Genomic DNA, 23,231 nt, shown 5'->3' with positions numbered 1-23,231 from the left:
CAACAAAAACATTCCCCATTTAGCTAGCTTTCCTCATAGCGAGCCATTGCAGGGTTGTTTAGCTCGGGAAAGGTCATCGTGGTGGTGATCATTCTCTCTTCCATCTTCACAGTTGCTTTGTAAACAGCGGAATGCTACAGGGCTACGTGGTACGCAAGGTTCTTATTCTTATTCTTTTGTAATGGCGGTTGGCAAACAGCTTTTGGGTGCATTACTGCCACGTTCTAGATTGGAAGAACAGGTTTTGCCTCCAGCCTAACGGTGCAGAATCCAATGAGGACGCACCTGTAGCACCGGACCACTGACCGCTCCGGCAGGTGGACGGTGCTTGGTTTTGGCTTGAGGGTTTTCAACGTGGCGGCTGGGTCACAAACTTTCTCATTTTACAGCTAAACAGCACACTAAAATGTTCCTGAAAACATTTGAGGTGAGAAATAGGCAACGCGGTAAGAGAACTTGATTTATATTTGATCAGCACTCCCTAGTTTCACAGTTTGATGTGAATTTCATGAGCCAGGTGCGCGCTGGACGGACTTCGAGTCCCGTATATGCAATTTCAGATAGGGCGACTGGTCCAAGTATACCTGGCTGCAGCCTGCAGAATGGGATGGGGTTCAACGTCGAACGTTTAATTCCACCGACCGTTTGATGTGATTGGTTTAACTTTCGAATTTGGGCGGGTTTTAATGCTGATTTGGGTGGGGTTAAATGTGATTTGGGTGGGGTTTTAACACTGATTTGGGTGGGGTCCTAACCCTGTCCTCATCATTGGTTGGATTTGGGTTTGGGCAGGGTTAAACAGGGTTGGGGTTAGGGTTAGGGTTAGGGATGGGTGGGTAGGATTAAATTATCAACGCTGAACCCGGCCCCATTCTGCAGACTGCAGCCAGGTACTCCATATGCATTATGCACCACATGGCCTGATCTCCTGCTCTCTGATGAATAGGACCCGTCGACTTGATATCCGTCAAGTGCTCAATGGAATGAATAAAAAATTTGTCTCCATTTTAGCCGTGATTAAGGGTCAAAATGATGGTTGGGATATTTCAGCTTACCTGAAAATTAGTAGATCTCCGCCTATGTCCCTTTTCCTGTCTTTACTCTTTACTGCCTGTATGTCAAATACACACATTTCCCGTCTCTCTCTCTTTTTCTTTTCTTTTTCTTTTTTTTTGCTATTCCCCTTTCGGTTGCTTTCCATTTCCCTGTGTTAATTGTCACTTGGTCCAAAAGACTGCTGATGAAGTTTTAATGGCATGCCCAAAGTAGTATATCTTTAACAACCAATAAAAAATTTGCCATTTTAACAGAATGTGACATTTTGAAACTCAGTACAAGTAAAAAAGCTGAAAACCCTTTCGCAGCCACATGTTTGACTACAGATGGTCGTTTATTAAGTTGAAAATGTTGATCGTTATAGTTGTCTGTTGTCCTGTTGCACATTAGTAGGTGTAGGAAGCATTTCAAGCATGTGTGTGTGTGTGTGTGTGTGTGTGTGTGTGTGTGTGTGTGTGTGTGTGTGTGTGTGTGTGTGTGTGTGTGTGTGTGATGTTGGGTATTTTAAGGTGTGGGGGTCCTGCCCGGGGAGTTTGTAACACAGCAGATGTAATTTCTTGTCGTTTTCATGAAAAAAAAGACGATTGTTCAGTACAGTAAAGGGAAAGCGGTTACGAGGTGAAGGCGCTTGTCAGCAAGAGAAGAAATGCTCACATGCACTAATGCTATGCATTTGGCAATATGGTCTTCTTTGTCAATCAGAATTAGGTCAAGAAGGTGGGAAATTACTTTAAGACTGAGGGACAAAATGACACCACATGACTCATCAAGTAGACAGTCATTTTATTAAATCCCTTCCATCACTCACTTTAGCGCTCACCCGCTAAGTTTTAGAAAAATAATTAACGAAGATAAAGCAGCCGGAGGCCCTGGGATTATTACCTCATACTTGCGGCTTTTTTCGACACACTTTTTTTTATAGAGCCGTCGAATGGAGTTGGGGCCAATGCATTGCATGCCTAACCACAAAAAACCCTTAAAAAAGTGTGAAAGCGCAGCTTTCACTTTTCATCTCTCACTTCAGGAACAGAAGCAGCTCCACTGCCTCCTCTCCTCTGCCTCACCTCACGGCGTGACCTGCTATCGAGCTGGATTTGTCCAAGAGGGTGGTGGAGCATATTCTCTCACACTGATGCATCAAGTCATTCCAGTTTAAGGGCAATGCGGCTGACTGTAAGCGACACTACATATATACAACCCAGTCCCTTACAGTAGCCAACCACACAGCACACTGCCATAGTTTTTCTGAATGGCCTGTCCTCGCGAAGATGTGAAATGCTTAAATCATGCTAATGTTATTTGTGTTTTGCTTTGTTTTTTTCTAAATCCTGGGACTAATTTGAACTAGTTTTCTGTATCACGAGTCAACGCTGGATATAACGTCCATCCGCTGACGAGGACCTCTTACCTTGTATATGATCCAAATGAGAATGAGCCAACAAGGGAAAATGACAGCGTTAAATACATTTTCTGAGGGCATTCGATGTGCTCAGTCTCATTAATGACCAATATTTCATTTCTTTGAGAAGAAATTCCTAATGACCGTGCTATTCTAGCTCATGGGTAACAAACTAATTGAGAAGGATGTCCGTTAACACCTGGGAAGAAGGGGTCAGGGGTGGCGGAATAAGCTTAATGAAGGTTAACGAATTAAAACGAAAAGATTGTCACCCAAGCATAACATAGAAACAAAGACAAACGCCATCCTTTAGCTCTCTTTGCTAATCGAGCCTCAGGTGAGGTAACGCCAAAGCTTCACGCTAACTATCCGACTCCTGTGAGCATGGCGGCCCAGTGGTTAGCGCTGTTGCTTCACAGCAAGACGGTACTGGTTCGAACCCCAGGCCATGTTCTCCCCATGTCTGCGGGGGTTTCCTCCGGGTGCTCCGGTTTCCTCCCACCATCAAAAAGACATGCATGTTAGGGTTAATACTCCTGCCTGAGCAAGGCAATGGAAAGAAGAACTGGAGTTGGTCCCCGGGTGCTGCAGCTGCCCACTGCTCCTACACAACAGGATGGGTTAAATGCAGAAGACATATTCATTTTAAGAATACAATGACAAAATAAAGTGGCTTATTTCGATAGCAAAAATGAAGCGGGAATGCGTTACTTAAGACCTGCTGTGTTTGTCACAATTTAGTGTGCTGAGTGACACATGTCTGTGCATGTTTGCGAATTTGTTTTCGGCACTGCAAGGAAGCGGAGCAAACGTGGGCGAGATTTCCAAGAAGATGAGTTCTCTCACACTATGCATGCGAAATGGATTTAGTCTGGAAAGATGCACGGACTGGATAGCGGTGAGCTTATTTATGACAAATGAGGGGGACAAAACTGACATTTTTGAAATGCGGTGGGGGGGGGCATTTCCCCTCCCCTGATAATTTTTCTTATGGCCACGATATGAATGTTTTTAGGCCCTTTCCATATCTTTTCCATCTACATTTTTGATCCAGTTATAAATGGGCATTGTCTACCTCCTCTTCTTCTCCTTCTTTTTCTCTATCCTCATGTTCCTCCTTCCCCTCCTCATAGTCATCATTTCAGTGCATCCCAACTGGAAGGTTATCACAGCTTGTCTTCACACCAGCCTTCATTTTTACTGTTGCATATGAGCTGGTGTATTGCTTCGCTTAGTTTTGTGGACATGTTGTAGTTATAGCAAACTTTATCTGTGTATACATGTTTGTAATGGGGTTTTTTCATGCATTATCAGACCACGTGTGTGTGTGTGTGTGTGTGTGTGTGTGTGTGTGTGTGTGTGTGTGTGTGTGTGTGTGTGTGTGTGTGTGTGTGTGTGTGTGTGTGTGTGTGTGTGTGTGTGTGTGTGTGCAGTTTTTGGTGAATCTGTCAGAGACTTCAAAGAGCTCGCCGCCTCGCTCTCCTTGATGAACGAGCTATGCTGATGTTTATCGTGACCTGCTTTTCAACTCAGATGCTTCGCAAAAAAAACATCAAGGGAAGGAGGGATTAACAGGATAAAAGGGAGGAAGAGAAAACAGTCTGGGATAAATATTGCAAATAGAAATGTTTTTTTGTTCCTGTGGGTCCCCCTGCAGTGAGTGAGAGGTGCACTACTGCCCAGTTGTTAATCTGTGGTGATAGACTGTGTGTGTGTGTGTGTGTGTGTGTGTGTGTGTGTGTGTGTGTGTGTGTGTGTGTGTGTGTGTGTGTATCAGCATCGTAAGCAAAAACCCACATTCCATTTTGTTGAGTTAACATAATATTTTTCACAGTTTAACATGATGTAATGATTTACACTGGAAGGATCAAATTCAAATCCTCACTCAGATTTGTCTTTAATCTTAACCTCGTCAGAAGAAGACAGTGGCACGTGGCCCTCTTTAAGTGGATACTTGGGGACTTTAATGGCTCTGTTTAAAGCATATTTCCTTGCCAAGAAATATCCTCTTTCCCTTGTCCCCCTCTCCTTTTTTTCCCCTCCTCAATTGTATTCCGCCAATTACCCCACTCATCAGAGCCATCCCGGTCGCTGCTCCACCCCCTCTCACTATCCGGGGAGGGCTGCAGACTACCACATGCCTCCTCCGATACATGTGGAGTCGCCAGCCACTTCTTTTAACCTGACGGTGAGGAGTTTCGCCAGGGGAACGTAGCGCGTGGGAGGATCACGCTATTCCCCCCAGTTCCCCCTCCCCCCCGAACAGGTGCTCCGACCGACCAAAGGAGGCGCTAGTGCAGTGACCAGGACACATACCACGTCCGGCTTCCCACCCGCAGACACGGCCAGTTGTATCTGTAGGGACGCCCGACCAAGCCGGAGGTGACAGGGGGATTCAAACCGGCGAGCCCTGTGTTGGTAGACAACGGAATAGATCACCACTCCACCCGGACGCCCTTTCTTGTCTTTTCTGACACCGTCTACATTACAGAATCAAATGAAGGAATAATGTTACAATGATCCGAGAAGAAGAATTTCTCCCGCAAGTCACGTTGTCTTCTGTACTTTGCAGTTCCAAATGGCTTCTACTAAGTCACACCTATGTACCAGATCAAAAGACAACCTGCAACAAAAGAAAACCTGCAACAAAGTTGACATGATTTTTATTTAAATACAACTTCCTTAGAAGATTATAACTAAAGTCTTTTTTTCATCTGCGAATTTTTACATCACATGGTCCAAATTAAATGTTCATTAATGTGTGTGCGTGTGCGCGTGTGCGTGCGTGTGTGTGTATGTGTGTGTGTTTGTATGTGATTTCTCGAAAACTACTTTAAGATGTCCCAGAGAGTAACTTCAAACACATTTCTACAATGCATTTTTGGTTGCAATTTTGCTCTCATTAAAACCATTACTCACTTTCACAATAATTAAGGCACCTTTGAACTCTCAATGCCCAATGAGGTGCTGCAATAAACTGAACAAAGGAAAGGTTAGGAGAATATTGCATCTATAAATTAACAGACCATTTTGGGAATCATAAATTTCCCTGTGGGGAAGAGCAAACAGAGGGATGGCAGCATCTGATTTCTACGTGAGATATATATATACATACACAGTAAGGGCTTGGTTTACCCCTGCCCCATTTACCATGGAAGCAGCCTATTAGCTGCGTGGAAAGAGAATATATTTATCAGTGCTCCCTCCATTATTAATCAGTGCAGAGTTGAAAGTGAATAAGTATCAGAGGAGTTGAAATAGGTTGAAACACAGTCTAGTTTCTGATGGTCCCACTGAGAGTATCAACAGTGCACAGCCTTTTCAGCCCAAATCTATGCAGAAAGAAATATGGCTTTCATCTCAGCTGCTCCCTGGCCTCTATGGTTAGGAGGCCTGTAATTATACATAGATTGTGAGGTTATGTTCAAAAATGAACGCATTGGAAGAGATGGCACAATTTTTAGAAAGTCAAAAAGTGGCTCTGTGGATGGGCACAGCTTGCCTTAAGAATGACATTCGTAGTGCTCTAGCTGTTCTCTCTTTCAATTCCATCACGCCACGAGTAATTACAGCGCTAGGAGCTCACCATTTGCATACCCGTTCTCTCTCTCCCTCTCTCTCTGTATCTCTCCAGCCTGCGAGGTGGGTTTCTACAAACCAGTGGCGGGGGACGGACTGTGTGGCAAATGTCCTCAACACAGCCACTCGGAGACCAGAGCAGCCCTGTTCTGCCCCTGTGACACCAACTATTACCGGTCCACCGATGACACTCCAGCTTCCCCATGCACTCGTACGATGCACGCACACAAACACAAATATATCTCTGTTTTATATTGCCATGACTCGTGACACCAAATTTTACTCTTCAATACAATGACCCTAACTATCTACAAAAATGATGTTAAAGCACCTCTCTTCACAGGTCCTCCATCTGCTCCATTAAACGTGATATCTTCAGTCAATGGGACTTCGGTAAATCTGGAGTGGGGTCGCCCGCTGGATACGGGCGGTCGCAGCGACCTTCAGTATAATGTGTTGTGTCAGAAATGTTTTGGGGAGGGAGGGCCCTGTGAAGAGTGCAACTCCTTTCCAGGAGGGACTGGGAGTGGAGCGAAGGGGAGTGCAGGGGCCAGCGTGGGGACCGCGGGTGGCGGGACTGTAGAGCGCTCTGGTGCGGCAGCTGTCCGTTATATCCCCCGCCAGAGCGGACTGAAGGATCCCTGGGTGACAGTGCTTAACCTGGTGGCCCACGCCAACTACACATTTCGTATCTTGGCCATGAATGCAGTGACGCACCTGAGCAACGAACCTCCACTTTACGCCTCAGTCAACATCACCACAAACCAGGCAGGTAGGGCTCCTAACAGCAACTTATCCAGTGGCTTTGAGCTAGTGGACTGATTGGCTTCACCAAATAGGACACCTGTTTAGAATGTATTGAGAGAGTTTTGTTTTGTTATGTTTTGGTTTTTTTGGGGGGTGGGGGGTAATGAGCTAGAGTCACAGCATTCTGAGCACTGTAAATGTTGTGTGATCCAGCTCATCATGATATGTGCCACCCGGAGTGAGTTATTCCCATGGAGAGGCCTTAAAAGGAAAATCATTTTAACATCATCGCTTTATAACGCTGTGGCGTAATGGGGTAAACTCCATTAGCAGCAGTCATACTGAGCAGTGTGTCTCTGAAATGCTGTGAAAACTGTGTCCGCCAGATACTCCGTAAATGTGACTTCCTGGTTTGCTGATAGGCTGCATTATGTATGAAAATGCAAATAACAGTCAAAGAAAGAAAGCTGAATCAGTTCATCTGGACAGTTTATTGAATGGGGAGTCAAAAAGGTCATCTATGTGAAGAGGGAAAGACCCTCCCTGAACCGAGGGGGGCTAAGAGTACATCTGTCACCATCTTACAATACTGTGATTGCAACTATTCCCCAATCCTCTGTGAATAGTACACATGGCCATTGTAACTCTAGTTAATGGTCACGTTAATTTGCATATGAAACCAATCGTTGTTTTCGGTCATGATGCCACTGTATTGTTTATAAGGGTGCAGTTAGTTGAGACTGAAGCAGTCACTTAGGAATCAGGAACAATTTATTGTCATTTCTATCATGTACTTTCATACACAAACGAAACGAAATTTCGTGTCACCCAGCCCACAGCAGTGCAACACAAAAGATAAAAACACATATCCAAATTTTCCAAAAACGACACCACCAAAAACATACAAAAACAGAACAAAGGGGGGGAAAAAACACAGTTAACAACACAGTCCATTCAGTGCAACACAGTCAAAAAATTCCACTCTCTACAGAATGAAAGCCAGCCAGGATGACTGTCGGAACTGCTGGTCTACATAGGCTAGCAGTTAGCTTAGCCTGCAACGCTTCCGCGTCTTGTCAGACCGCCCTCGGTGCTTCCTCTTCCGGCGCAACTCCAGGCAGGGCCGTGGTCCCTGGGCCCACAGGACGCAGCCGCCCAAGCTCTTTCAGCCGATCCAATGCCAGCTCTCCGAGCCATTAGACGGGGGGGAAAATTGAAGATCAAAATAAAAACATCACACGATGACACAAACGTAGACATGGACGAAGACACTGCATAGTCGGTACTGGGTGAAGCCGCTGCAAACCTGAGTTCACGCCGCCATCTTCCCACCATAGATGATGAGTGACGAAACGTTTCTCCCACTAAACGTTGTGTCTAGATGAACTGATTCAACTTTCTTTGATTTTCTCACGTGGATTATTGAGCATGCATAAAAAAATGTAAATAACAATGTTATGTACAGCTGTACATTCTAGCATTGTTGTTCACATTTTCTTACAGCTGTATGTAGCATTGATGCATAGACGGAAATCCCGGCGGGACGGGGGGGGGGTCGTGTCCCCCCCCCCCCCCATCCTGAGAAAAATATGATATATCCCCCTCAATATTTCGCCCCTGGTTACAGCGCTACTTTTGGTGTCCCCCTCAGGAATTGCGCTTGAGAAGATTTCATGTAATTGTCCTCTCCAAAGTTGATATCAGATTTTCGCCCCTGCATTGATGTTCACATTTTCTCATGCAGTGCAGCCTTTCAAGTAAACCAGTTTTCACCTAGATGATGGACATAGAGATCAGGAATGCATTCCTGTGTTGTCCTCCTCGTGGACTTCATGTAATCATTTTACATCATATTTCTATACTGGTGTACAGGGATTGGGATTTTACATAGACCATAATTAGTCTCAACAAGAACCCACCATGTTGCTTAGCATGATTTTGGACAACTTGATTTTCAAGAGATATATTCAGGGCGCTTATGTTCAAAAATTGACACTGGACATGGGCCGTCCGGGTGGCATAGTGGTTTATTCCGTTGCCTACCAACACGGGGATCACTGGTGTGAATCCCCGTGTTACCTCCGGCTTGGTCAGGTATCCCTACAGACACAATTGGCCGTGTCTTTGGGTGGGAACCTGGATGTGGATATGTGTCCTGGTCACTTCACTAGTGCCTCCTTTGGTCAGTCGGGGCGCCTCTTTTGGGGGGGAGGGGGAACTGGGGGAAATAGCGTGATCCTCCCATGCACTACGTCCCCCTGACGAAACTCCTCACTGTCAGGTGAAAAGAAGTGGCTGGTGACTCCATATGTATCGGAGGGGGCATATGGTAGTCTGCACCCCTCCCCGGATCGGCAGAGGGGGTGGAGCAGTGACTGGGACAGCTTGGAATAGTGGGATATTTGGCCAGATCCAACTGAGAGAAAAAAGGGGAAAATTCCACACAAAAAAAAGAAAAGAAATTGACGCTGTGCACCAAAATGTTTTGACTTGTGTGAATACATTTGTATTTTGTAGCACTTAATGCATGATAACCTTAACGTTGTGCATGGCAATCTTTGGGGTAATAATCCACATCTTGAATTGTCAGAGTGTGATCTCTTCCTGTTTCCTGCATAGCCCCTTCTGAAGTGTTAGCAATTCGCCAGGAGAACGCCAGTCAGAACAGTGTGACTCTGCTGTGGCATGAGCCTGACCAGCCTAATGGAGTGATCCTGGAGTATGACATCAAATATCATGAGAAGGTACTCAGCCAGTTGTTACACATGTGTGTTGTTACTACTCAAGCGCAAAACATGGGCTATCTAATGCCACACAGCATTTTGATTTTTATTTTGGTGAGGGGATTCTCTCAACAATACCTAAAAAACACTGTACATGTGACTATTCTCTAAGCATTTAAAAAACAACCAAGATCCCACCATACTAGGGAAACAACAATAGAACAATCCCTTCGTATTTAAAGGAACACAAATCAGCTGAGCAAAGGCATTGTCAGTGCAGAGAAGTGTGGCTGTATAGACTCTGGATAACTTAATCCAAGAAAAGTCCCTGCTTGGCAGCTCAGCTAATTGAAAGGAAATGGGGGTCGAGAGCAAGAAGGAGAGAGAGAGGGAGAGCAAAAGAGAGAGAGGGTTAGGGGCTGCAGATTCCAACTTAGTGAAAATGACAGTGACAGCAAGCAGTTTGTGGGTGCGTAAGCATGGTAAGGCGCTAATTGGTGTGGGTGCAAATATGTGTGTGTGTGTGTGTGTGTGTGTGTGTGTGTGTGTGTGTGTGTGTGTGTGTGTGTGTGTGTGTGTGTGTGTGTGTGTGTGTGTGTGTGTGTGTGTGTGTGTGTGTGTGTGTGTGTCTGACTGACTGACTGACTGACTGACTGCCTGTGTATCTTTTATCAGTGGGTGGGGAAAGGTGTGAGTGCATATGCATGTGTGTGTTGATGGAAATCAGCTAATTGCTGATGGAGCTGTGTGAGAGTCAGGAACGTCATAGCCAAACAAGCAGGATGCTGTAGAGAGTGCTGAAGGATTAGCATGTCCCTGGTGCCAGTGTCTTAATCAGGGCGAGCTCTTGAGGCTATGGCCCTGTTTAGACCTGGCATTAACATGTGTCTTGGGTGATCCGATCCCAAGTGGTAGCTCTAAGTACAGGTGTGAACGCACCCAAATGAGTCTAAATGCATCCTGAGATCTTATCGCTCAGGCCACTTTCGGAGGTGTTCTGGGTAGCATTTCTCCACACTGCGTTTGAAGTGTAAATGCACATGTGTCCCAATTGACTAGGTGGTCACCAAAGCCTCCTCTGGGTTTCGTTTAGTTTTTTTTTTTTACCTTGTTTGTAATTTCTGACACACATGCATTTGCTTCATCCATGGCATTGTAATAATGTGAAACTATTTACCCACAATAGACTGTTTCTTAAATGCAATATATCAGGTCAGGGTTCTGAAGGCTTTCAGACAGATCTACATCATCATCATCAGAATAATAACATATATTTACACGGCACTTTTTAAAAATCTGTTGTGCTTCACAGCAAAGTGGAATGGAAATAAAAGAAAGGAAGTGCAGTTCGGGTATGGGATGATTTATTGTATTTCTTTAAGAGCGCTTCAAATTTTGTATGACAACAATTTGACAGCAATAACAGATGGGAAATACGTCATACTAATTGACGGTGCATCAAAACGAAAATGATGCTCGAGTGAGCAAGGATGTTTCATATTGTTAAATGCCTGTTGCTTCGGCTCCTCTCTCCTCGCGTTTCTGTGCTATGTGTTTACGTGTTTATTTACTTGTTTATTAACATGATTGTGACATGTCTATGCCACGGGGAGGGTTCAAGATGAATGCGGACACAGTTTTAGATGATTAACACAGGCTTTATCTAATAATGTCTTTCATTCGTTGACTTGTACGGGTCGGCGCCCTGCTCTCCTGCAAGCCACACTCCCTCTCTCTTGCAGTTGAGGTTAAACCACACACTCCTACCACAGTGATGTATGAGTTTATTTGCATATTGAGCGGGGAAGTGAGATCTGATCACAAATGGTCACTCGAGACACATTTGGAGACGCATTCTAATGCCAGGTGTGAACTGACATACTTACAGCTGTCCACTTGTGATTGGATCACCCAAGACGCATGTTAATGCCAGGTCTAAACAGCCTCTCTGAGAGGGATTTCAAGTAGACAAGTCAGCAATGTGCTTGCTTAAGGTTTCTCTGCCACTCAACAACAACGATAACAAGTGTTATGGTCATCAGTGATGGCTGGTGGTGATATTGGGTGGGTGGGCTAACAAATGCATTATACCCATCAATAGTTCACGCTGCAGCAACAGCAGCATCACAGATACCAAGTTACAGCAAAGACACTATATAACTTGTCATAGCAAGTACTCTGAAACAACACTTATAATAATAATAGTAATAATTAATAATAAATTGAGTTTGTGTAGCATTTCTCATCTGCGGAGACAGATCTGGAAGCACTTCACAGATAAAAGATTATAGAAAGAGGAAAAATAAAATATATAATAAAATAAAAAGCAAAAAGAGTGAATAAAACCAGGGTGGGACACAGTAAATAAAGTAAAATAAAATAAAGAGTAAGCAAGCAAAATGTTATTTGCATAGCACTTTTAAAAACATACAATTACAAAGTGCTTTACACTCAATATACAAACTACGAATAAATACATGAAATAAATTGAATGACATGGCATAGGGAGTACAGACCAAGCTAAAAACTAAAAAGCTAAAAAGTAGAATAAAATGGAGTAAAAAGAAGATTAAAACAAGGGTGGGCCACTATAAAAGGCTTAAAAGAAGGCCTGCAGATAAAAAGAAGGGCTTTATGGCCCGTTTTAAAAATCTCAATGGAAGGGGCAGTTCTGTAATTGTCCGGGAGGGAGTTCCAGAGGTGTGGGGGAAAAGAGCAGAAGACTCAGTCTCCCATCATCTGGAGACGTGTAGGGGGGATGTGGAGCAGTATGGAACGGCTAAAGTGGAGGGAGCGTGACGGTTTGTGGGTGGTAATGAGGTCACTGAGGTAACTGGGGCTTTGGCCATTTAAGGCTTTGTAGGTCAGGAGGAGGACTTTGAAATGGATCCTGAAGTGGACTGGGAGCCAGTGGAGTTGGGCGAGTATGAGGGTTATGTGGGCTGACTTTTTTGAGCCGGTGAGGACTCTGGCAGCACTGTTCTGAATGAGCTGTAGACGGTTGATAGAATTGACTGGAAGACCAGAGAGAAGGGCATTGCCACAATCAATTTGGGAGAAGATTAGTGCATGGACCAGTGGACTATAGAGAAGTACCCACAACAATGGCCTGATGCCAAAAATCTCTCTGTGTATCTCTCTCCCCCTCCCTCTCTCTCCCCCTCCCTCTCTCTCTCTCTCTCTCTCTCTCTCTCTCAAACACACACACACACACACACACACACACACACACACACACACGTTGGCAAATTTTGTTGGCTAATGTGTTTCAAATCCACAATTCCATGTTGGGTCCAAGCTGTGTCTGCTCTGAAAAGCTAGCAAAGGAAACAGAAAAATTATTTCTTAACTACACTTACCCAGTCGGTTTGTTGAAACCAAAAAACATAAACTTCCGATTTTGTCATTTGTTCCTTTGTGTTATTTGAACATCGTTTGGATGTTGTGTCCCCAGTTGCATCATTTCCCAATTTTCTTCCAAAGACAATTGAAGAAAATGGATGATAAAGTAAATAATCCACGCTGTTCATGCTAATGCTAGGGCTCACCTTCCCCTCCCCACTCTCGCACAAGTAGCACCTCACTGTACGTACAATTACTGTGTACGTCCACTGTCATTGGTCAAAAGTCAGCGGCTTGAGGGCTGAATTAATTTAGCCCAAATAGTCAGCAAATCAAGGGGGCGTGTAACAACGCCTGTCACTCACTTACTATGAAGATGAATGGAGGCAAATGCTTCTGTGTTTGGGCTGTAAAAAATAAGCCCATATAGATATAACCTGTGTTTTTCTTGTGACTATTTGGTGTTGGTGCTGCTCTAGGTTCCACCAAAATTTAAAACAATCTATTTAAGGTTGTTGTTTTTTTCAACAATCATTTTCTTAATGTTATGGTAAAAGATAGGGAGGACTTATCCCTGTTAGCCCGTTTATACCAGCCGTCCCTGATGGTCATTGTGTGTGCTGTAATAACAGTATGCTAGTGGCAATTGCTCAGGAAGATGATCATGATTATGGCAAAGATGAAATATTACATCAGCAAGAAGGAAAGGCTCTTATTTTTGTATCAACATTTTCCCTGTTATTAGGCTCTTTGCTCTCTTGGTTTTAGAAAACCTATCCCGGGAGGCAAAATTATTTACCTATTTGTATTTCTCATTATAGGCTGCTTAAGCTTATTCTACCTTTGCACTTATTGAATGCCCTAAAGCCTTGTATGGGGCTATCTGAAGAAAGTAGATATTATATAATAATGTGTAAGAAGAAAAGGAGGAAGAGAATAAATAGGTTAAGATGATGATGAAAAGAAAAGTCGCAAAAAATTAAATCAACACATGAAATCTTTTTTGTTTATAATCATCTATCCATCCATTATCTGAACCGCTGATCCTGCTCTCAGGGTTGCGGGGATGCTGGAGTGGTGAGCTTGCAATGGGTTTATAATCATCAACATACAAACAGTCTTGCCATCTAACAAACTAGATTTTGAGGTGGTTTATGTGATGTGATGTGAATGTTATTCTATGCTATAATACAGTGTTGTTATGTTATGTTATGTTATATTACGTTATGTTATGTTACAGTGGTTTTAAGTCATGTCATGTCATTTTATCTTATATTATAAAACACCGGCATCCAGGTGGCATGGCAGTCAATTCCGTTGCCTACCAACAAAGGGATCGCCAGTTCAAATCCCCGTGTTACCGCTGGCTTGGTCGGGCGTCCCTGCTGACACAATTGGCCATGTCTGCGCGTGGGAAGCCGACTGTGGCTATGCGTCCTGGTCGCTGCACTAGCACCTCCTCTGGTCGGTCAGGGCAACTGCTCGGGGGGGGGACTGGGGGGGAATAGCGTGATCCTCCCACGCACTATGTTCCCCTGGTGAAACTCCTCACTGTCAGGTGAAAAGAAGCAGCTGTCGACTCCACATGTATTGGAGGAGGCATGTGGTAGTCTGCAGCCCTCCCTGGATTGGCAGAGGCGGTGGAGCAGCGACCGGGACAGCTCGGAAGAGTGGGGTAATTGGCTGGATACAACTGGGGAGAAAAGGGAGGGGGGCAATAGAGTATAAGAGGTGGAATGTTACTACTGCAAACCTCCTTGTTCCAGTTATTGGGAGGTTTCACCACCAGTAGTCAGGAGGGACCAGACTATCTGCAATGCTCTATTGGTATTATTGTTGCAGCTCAACTGATAGTAATATAGATGTTGACTGTGATTACTCCCCTTCTACTCTGACAATAAACACATCAAGGGGAGAGGGAATGATGACAATAATAGTGATGATGTTGTTGTGAATTTAGTTTTTTCTCTTTGAAGGACAATGCAGAGCAGAGCTTCTCCACTTTGAAGTCTAAAGGTACCAGCGCTCATGTATCAGGGCTGAAGCCGGGCACCAAGTACATCTTCCAGGTCCGAGCTAGAACTTCAGCAGGCTGTGGACGCTTCAGTCAGAATGTGGAAATTCAAACTGGGGAAGCAGGTGTGTTGTATGCATATATGTAAATGTCTGTATCTGTTTGAGCAAATGTGTATAGTTATGCATATGTGTGTGTGTGTGTGTGTGTGTGTGTGTGTGTGTGTGTGTGTGTGTGTGTGTGTGTGTGTGTGTGTGTGTGTGTGCGCGTGCATCAGGGATGTGGGGATATGCCACTTTCATAAAACCTCACACCTAGTCTTCTGTCCTTTAATACAGTGGGAAAACAATAAGGGAGCCATTTGATCTGCTACAAGACTTGGTGCTGAGATCCACTCAAGGACAGGCCAGGCTGTACAGCGTCCCACTGATTATAAAGAGTTGTGTGTCAGCATAGCCAATAACAGCATCTGTACAGCCTTCTGTTCCAATGATCTGAGTTTTGTTAGAGGGTAACTCCCGTCAGTAAAAGCCGCCGCTGAGCCCAGCTTCAACCAGCACTATACAAAACCCTGAAGCAGGGATGGAAATTAGCACCCGCTACACGCCAAATGCGGGTGGATTTCCGTATTGGCGGGTGAATTTGCTCGACCTACTAGCCACGGTGGCGGGTAAAGAAAAGTAGCAATTTGTGACATATTGAATCGCGAATCTGCCTTATTTTCCCCCCTATGACCCGCCCTACTCTGCCTCTGATTGGCTAGTACTTGTTGCCATCGTTGGTTAGCCAATCAGAGGCAGAGTATAGGGATGCTTGTCTTGCGAGTCAGCTAATTCACACAGACACGTTCGAGGACGAGGAGAGAGCCAGAAAACACAATGTGGCGTTACATCGCAGGGGTTAAGAGGTATGCAGAGAAAACATCCCAGGAGGAGACACAGGTTAAAGAGGCGAAGACGAAACGAAAACGTTTTTTAATGAGAAGTGGAAAATAAGTGACTCCGGGTGCTCCGGTTTCCCCCCACCATCAAAAAGACATGCATGTTAGGGTTAGTACTCCTGTCTGCACATACACCTAGCTGACACTGTATTTGTGTTTGTGTGTCTTTACAGCTCCTCTGCGCTACAACACAATGACCATCATCTGGATCTGCATGGCCCTGGTGTCTAGCCTGGTCACCTTTCTGGCCATCATCATCTGCAGGAAACGGCAAGGCTACACTTTACCACACTACCCATCGCTGCTGTGTGTGGAACACTTTCTTACACTACTTTACGCTACTCTTCCTCTCTGTCTCGTATTGCTTGTGACAACCCCTTATTGGATAGCTGTTGTGTTTTGCCCTGCTTCGCTACATGCCGTAGCAAGGGTGCAACCAAAACAGAAGCATGATTGTAATTTCAATAAGCCCCTTGTAGAATATGACCCTAGCATTTGTTCTGGATAGTGGAGAGAGTCACATTTATGTGAGAAACTAAACTACCTTTGCAGCTACTGTAGTAGCGTCTGGCTTTGTGTATTCTATAGGAGCATGCAAATAACCTGCATGCAGTTTGTAGTATAAGTAATATGTGATTGTGATGAGCAGAGGGAAGATTCAAAAGCTAATACTTTTACTAACGGTGTGGCTGCTCCTCCCCTCCGCAATTCTCACCAGCTCACCAGCCCTAATGTTCCCACTCATCCTCCCAGCTCCCTCTACTTTTTGATGTCTCCAGCTTACATCTACATAGCATTGCAGTGAATTATTAATTTCTGTGCATTTAATTAATTTGTACTTCAATGTAGATTAGCTTTTTAAATGGAGAGTTCATTTCGGTTCTGTGGGACCAAAAAAAAAAAGCAAACGGGTTTGAGGATTTAAGGGTATTATCAAGTCAAAAATTTTACTTCAGAATACAATATGATAAAAATTGCTTTAATGTTAAACCGGCAAAGACACCAAGTTTTCAGATGCACAGGAGTCAAAAATGGCTTAAGTCCGCTTTGTCACGGGGTGTCTGATCTCTCCGTGTTGGTGTTGTTGCCACGCCGTCATGATTAGGTCGGCAGTTTATTTTTATGGCCCTGTATGTCTATCCGAGCACTAAATGTCGACAACACTCATGAGCATTGTCATTTTAGAGAAGATAGAAAGACAAGATAACACCATCTGTTTTAGACCTACTATTTAATTAAGCAACAATTTGACCATTAAAAAAGCAAATAAATTAGATGAGGGATGTTAAATAAATATTTAGTCAATTGTAAAGGAACGACCACACAAAAAAAATTGCTTGAACCCTTGTCTCTTTGCCCTCCGACTCTCAAAGTGCCTTCCAAAAATCATTTAATTGATGTACTTTTCGATCAGTATTGATGTCATCACATTTTTTCACTTGAAATGTGAAAGCACATCAATGGGGAAAAAACAGTATTCAACTGTGTTAATTCCTATGGAGACTCTAAGGCAGTGGTTCTCAACCTTTTTGGGGTCCTGGACCCCCTGCGTATTTTTGATCTACCCTGAGGACCCCTCCACCTGATCTTGGGGGAGGGAGTTGCAATTTGATAGAAACAGTAGAAACTGCATTTTAAATTGCATTATAGCATTTATTCACTCTTTGGGGCAAAAATAAGAGCTTTCAGTTGTAACTTAGATATAGTTAACAAAACAGAATTCTTTTGCAGTAACTTACAGATATATGTAACAAAACAGAATATGTATTCAGTAACTTTCAGATATATGTAACAACAGAATTTTTATGCAGTAACTTTTAACAATGCAAACGGGAGCGAGATCTCTTATTAAAATACAATAAATTACACTTGTGAAACAGATGTAATTAGAGAAAAAAGTCCTGTTACTGTTACGGGTCTAGATAGATCGATGCCATCGGCTATCCACTAGTTTACCTTAGATACACATGACCCGCGCTCAGGAACATGTTACATCACTTTGATTATACTTGGCTGCACTGAGCAACTCGTGTGTGTGTCATTCTTTATAAGATAGCCTACTGAAACATGGTGCCAGAAGTCGGAGAACTTATTTCTTATTTTACTAGCTCGCATGTTTAAGTTTGTAGGCCTGAGTAGGTCACATGTCGGAGGATTCCGATTCAGAGCAAAGTACTTCTGCTGAAGACGTTGTCACAGAGGAGCTAACGCTAGCATAACCGGCGCCGATAGCATCACATACAATGGCAGCTAACGTGAATATTCCACCACCGTCCCCGATGAGCTTCACAGGCGATTGGAGTGTCAATTGGGACATTTTTTGGGCCGAATATGAAGACTACGTCCTCGTCACGGGCATACTTGGCAAGGACAAGAAAATACAAGCGGCTACTCTAAGGAGTGTGATGGGAAGTGAATGCAGGCATATTTACCGCCACAATCTGAACCTCTCAGAAGATGATCAAGGGGATCCTGACGCCATACTGAGAGAGTTGGGGAAATACTTCAAGCCAGCAAAAAACACAATATACGAGAGGTACATTTTCGGGAGTTGCAAGCAGGAGGAAGGAGAATCGTTGGATACCTTTGTGACGAGACTGAGAGAGAGGGCAGCAATCTGTGAGTATGGACAGTTGAAAGATGAAATGATCCGTGATAAGATAGTCCTGGGAGTTGCAAGCGAGGCCGTTAGGCGCAGGCTGTTGAGAGAGAAGGATTTGAACATGGTCACAGCTATTGACATGTGTCGCGCAGCAGAGCAAACTGACATCCGTATGAGAGCAATGGAGTTTGCAACAACACCGCAGCCGGAGGCAGTGCATGCCGTTGCTAGGCAACCCAGACAAAACCAATGGAAACAGAGCAATCCACCCAGAACAGCAGGAGATGCAGGCAATTGCAAATATTGTGGCAGCTCGCATTCAAGGGGCAGAGAGCATTGCCCGGCCTTCGGGAAACAATGTAGGTCATGTGGGACACTTAATCACTTTTCTAAAGTGTGCTTAAAGAGCAAAAAGGGGCATGCTGAGGGCAAGGTAAACTGTGTGGAATACACAGAAGAACCCCCAGAGCATAGTAATGATGCAGATGATCTGTACATGTTTGAGTCAATCGGCGCAGTGCACACCAAAGGAAAGAAGTGGTTTGTGACTCTGAAACTCCACGACAAGCCACAACAATGCCAGCTGGACTCTGGAGCCACCTGCAATGTAATGGGCTTTCAAGACAAGAAAAGGCTGTCCCCAAACACACCTCTCCGCCCGAGTGACACCAGACTGAAGCTGTATTCGGGGGAAACACTGAGCTCTATGGGCACCTTTGAGACTGACTGTACTGTGAGAGGCCAAACACACAAGCTCTCATTCGAAATAGTGAGGACCAGCCAACATCCTCTTCTGTCAGGCTCCACCTGTGAACGCTTAGGGCTCATGCATTTCACAATTCCAGAGGATGTGCTCAAAATGGAACACACACAACCAGGAGCCCTAACTAAAGAACAGCTTATCAACAGATACAGTGACGTGTTCAACTCCCCTGTGGAATCCGTGCCTGGGGAGGTCCATTTTGACCTTGATCCTAGTGTTGCTGCAGTACAGAGTGCCCCTCGCAATGTCCCAATCGCAATGAAAGCAGCAGTCAAAGCCCAGCTGGACAAGTACGAGGCTGACGGCCACCTTGCGCCTGTCACAGATCCTACAGATTGGATCAGCAACATGGTGATTGTTAAAAAACCGGAGAAGCTGAGAATATGCATTGACCCTAAACCATTGAACAAAGCCCTAAAGCGCTCTCACTACATCATGCCTACCTTGGAGGACATTTTTAATAAATTGCCCAGGGCCAGAGTCTTCACGTTAGTGGACGCTCGGGATGCATTTCTGCAATGCAAACTGGACTATGAGAGTAGCCTCATGACCACGTTCTGGACCCCCTGGGGGAGGAAGCGGTGGCTCAAGTTACCATTTGGAGTATCGGTGGCGCCCGAGGTATATCAGCGCAAGCAGCACGAGCTCCTCGCCGGTCTGAAGGGCGTTGAGCCCATTGCAGACGATATCCTGGTCGTCGGCTGCGGGGACACAGACAAGGAGGCTGGGGACGACCACGACGTCAAGCTTGCGGCGTTGATGGAACGCTGCCGCGAGGTCAAGCTTCACCTCGGCCTGAAGAAGTTGCAGTTCAAGGTGGCTGAGGTGCAGTTTCATGGCCACATTCTCTCATCTGCTGGACTGAAGCCTGATCCAGAGAAGGTGAGAGCCATTATTGACATGCCGAACCCAACAGATGCCAAGGGCGTGCAGCGTCTCATTGGCTTCGCTAACTATTTAGCCAAGCTCATGCCTCATCTATCTATTGTCTGCGAGCCGTTGCGACGCCTGTTGGACAAGGACACACCCTGGCACTGGCTGCCTAAGCAAGAGGCGGCGGTTCATGAGCTTAAGGCGCTGGCGACAGCCATGCCCGTCCTGCGCTACTATGATGTAACTAAGCCAATCGCAATCCAGAGCGACGCCAGCCAGAGCGGTCTCGGATGTTGTCTCATGCAGGAAGGTCAGCCCATCGCATTTGCCTCGAGGGCTCTTACCCCCACCGAAAAAAACTATGCACAAATTGAGAAGGAGTGTCTCAGTATCGTCTTCGCCTGCCAGAGGTTTCACCATTACCTATATGGCCGCGACCCAATCACAGCAGAGACGGACCATAAGCCTCTGATCTCTGTTTTCAGCAAGCCACTTCTCAATGCGCCCAAGAGACTCCAGAGCATGCTCATGACTCTGCAGAAATACGACCTGAGGGTAATCTACAAACCAGGCCCAGAGATGTTCATAAGCGACACACTCAGCAGAGCTACGGCTGGATGCTCCGGCAGAGGGACTGCATATCAGCGACACGCTATCTGCTCTCTGCAACAAGAGCAGGAAGACATACAGCACGTGAACCAGGCAGAGTACCTGAATGTGACTAACCAGCGGCTGGAACAGATCAGACGACACACCGACAGAGATGAATGCTTACAGGCACTGAAGAACACTGTTCTCGTGGGCTGGCCAGATGTAAAGGAGGACGCGCCCCTCATCGCTAGGGAGTACTGGCCCTTCAGGGATGAAATCAGTGTGCAGAACGGAGTTCTGTTCCGGGGGCAAAAAGTCATCATCCCAAAGTCACTCCGCCCAGAAATGTTGACGCGCATACATTCAAGTCACATAGGGGGTGATGCATGCTACCGACACGCTCAAGAGACATTGTACTGGCCCAACATGCAGTCAGAGATAAAGGACTTTGTAAGCAGCTGCTCGACCTGCAATGTGTACGCCCACAATCAGCAAAAGGAGACCATGCTCTCTCACGAAGTACCAACCAGGCCATGGCAGGTCTTGAGCATGGACCTATTCAGCTTCAGACAGAAAGACTATCTCCTAATAGTCGACCACTATTCCGATTTTTGGGAGATTGAGCTTCTACCCGACATGTCTGCAGAGACAGTCATCAAGCGATGTAAGGCACAGTTCGCCCGACATGGTCAGCCAGAGAAGGTTATTACAGACAACGGCCCTCAGTTCACTGCTCAGTTCACACGGTTCGCTTCTGAGTGGGAATTTGAGCACGTGACCTCCTCTCCCAGACACCCGAAAGCGAATGGCAAGGCCGAGTCGGCCGTGAAGATTGTAAAAAATCTTCTGCGTAAGGCCGTGCATGATGGTGAAGACCCCTGGAAAGCCGTGCTTCCCTGGAGGAATACACCTACGGAAAACATGGGCAGCAGCCCAGCACAACGCCTCATGTCCCGCCGGTTGAAGACGTCCATCCCGGCGGCAAGCAAGCTCCTGGAACCAGCTGTTGTCGTGGGCGTCACTGAAAAGCTGCGCCACAGGAAGCAACTCGCCAAATCCTTCTATGACAGATCTGCCCGTGAATTGCCGGTACTTGAAATTGGGGAAGTCGTACGGATGAAGCCCCTGCCAGGTGATAACACTGGCCGCTGGAGAGTCGGAACTTGTCTCCGCAGGGTTGCGCTGAGGTCTTATCTTGTGGACATTGATGGCTCCCTGTACCGTCGTAACAGGATCGATCTCAGAGTGGCTGAGCCAGCTGCACGAGCCGTGCACGATCCTGTTGAACCCGCTGCGGCACACACACCGGACGGGGATCCAGCTACAGAAACTGTCATTGAGACCCCTCAGGCTGTGTTCGAGCCGAGCCTCATCAGGTCCATGCCCAAGGCGCCATCTACTCCTGTTGGCGCTCCGCGTTCGGATGGACACACTTACACAAGGGTTGGACAGCTGTCTAAACCTCCACTGAAACTCACTATGTAATCTGAATAATGTTGATGGTTGCTATCTGGGAGAGAGGGGGAAAAGAGGAGAAATGTTATCATACGCTACTGTGGTTATTACACTGGTATGGGATATGAAGAGATTTACTGCTGTTGCACTGTTATTGGTTGTTCGTATATGAAAGTAATTTTATTTTGCACTAACTTCATGTGTATGTGTTTATACTTGGAAAAGGAGGATGTTACGGGTCTAGATAGATCGATGCCATCGGCTATCCACTAGTTTACCTTAGATACACATGACCCGCGCTCAGGAACATGTTACATCACTTTGATTATACTTGGCTGCACTGAGCAACTCGTGTGTGTGTCATTCTTTATAAGATAGCCTACTGAAACAGTTACCCTTTATAGTTTAGGTAGATAAAGGTCTCAGTCACATTTGAGTAAAATAATCCTATTTCTATAAATGTCATAGGATCTTTTTTTTAAAGATATTTTATTTTCACAGACCCCTTGCAATTACACCACGGACCCCTAGGGGTCCGCGGACCCCCAATTGAGAACCACTGCTCTAAGGGACATGGGGGGAATTGTGAAGGACTTTTTTCATGTTGTAACATCCCTTTTACTGCTGCTACTATTTGCACTTAGGGGCATGGTCTCAAATGTTTACAAAAGATGAAGTCATGCCAAATCTTATCACTGCTGACTCTTTAAGTGACTTTGAGTGTTAAAAAAGTGCTATATAAGTTTAATTTATTATTATTATTATTATTATTATTCATTTGAGGTAGCATAGCCTGAGACATAGAGGAACCTCTAGCAATAATTTATTTCCAAAGTCATGGCTGAATATTTAGCTGATTTTGACAATTTGGATGAGGCATTTGAATTTCATGTCTGCCTGTATTTATTTGAGCCACAATATACAGATGAAGAGCTCCTGTAAATGAAGAGAGGATAAGGAGAGGGGGTGGGACAGGCAGAGGAGGGTGAGCCAGCTTTGGTCAATAACTACTGCTAGCCAAAGAAGCTGATGAAATGTTTCTCACTACTGCTAGATTCTTTGGCTGGCAGTAGTGAGAAATGTTTCATCACTCAGTCTCAGCTGACTGCAGGTATCTCCAACCTTATAAACAGCACAGATGCATAAT

General features: G+C 45.2%; 1 protein-coding gene across 1 annotated transcript in view; it reads left to right on the top strand.

Moving 5' to 3' along the window:
• The window catches only part of epha8 (eph receptor A8), a 130,897-nt gene that overhangs the window by 95,418 nt on the left and 12,248 nt on the right, over positions 1 to 23,231 (top strand). The window contains exons 7-11 of the mRNA XM_056273777.1: positions 6,090 to 6,245; positions 6,378 to 6,806; positions 9,401 to 9,525; positions 14,823 to 14,985; positions 15,974 to 16,106. Coding sequence (XP_056129752.1) covers positions 6,090 to 6,245; positions 6,378 to 6,806; positions 9,401 to 9,525; positions 14,823 to 14,985; positions 15,974 to 16,106 — 1,006 coding nt within the window. The remainder of the gene's footprint in view (positions 1 to 6,089; positions 6,246 to 6,377; positions 6,807 to 9,400; positions 9,526 to 14,822; positions 14,986 to 15,973; positions 16,107 to 23,231) is intronic.

This window comes from Lampris incognitus, chromosome 2, assembly GCF_029633865.1.
Source record: "Lampris incognitus isolate fLamInc1 chromosome 2, fLamInc1.hap2, whole genome shotgun sequence".
Classification (NCBI taxonomy): Eukaryota; Metazoa; Chordata; class Actinopteri; order Lampriformes; family Lampridae; genus Lampris; species Lampris incognitus.
The sequence above is the reverse complement of the archived record's forward strand: the minus strand, read 5'-3'. Positions and strand labels throughout refer to the sequence as shown.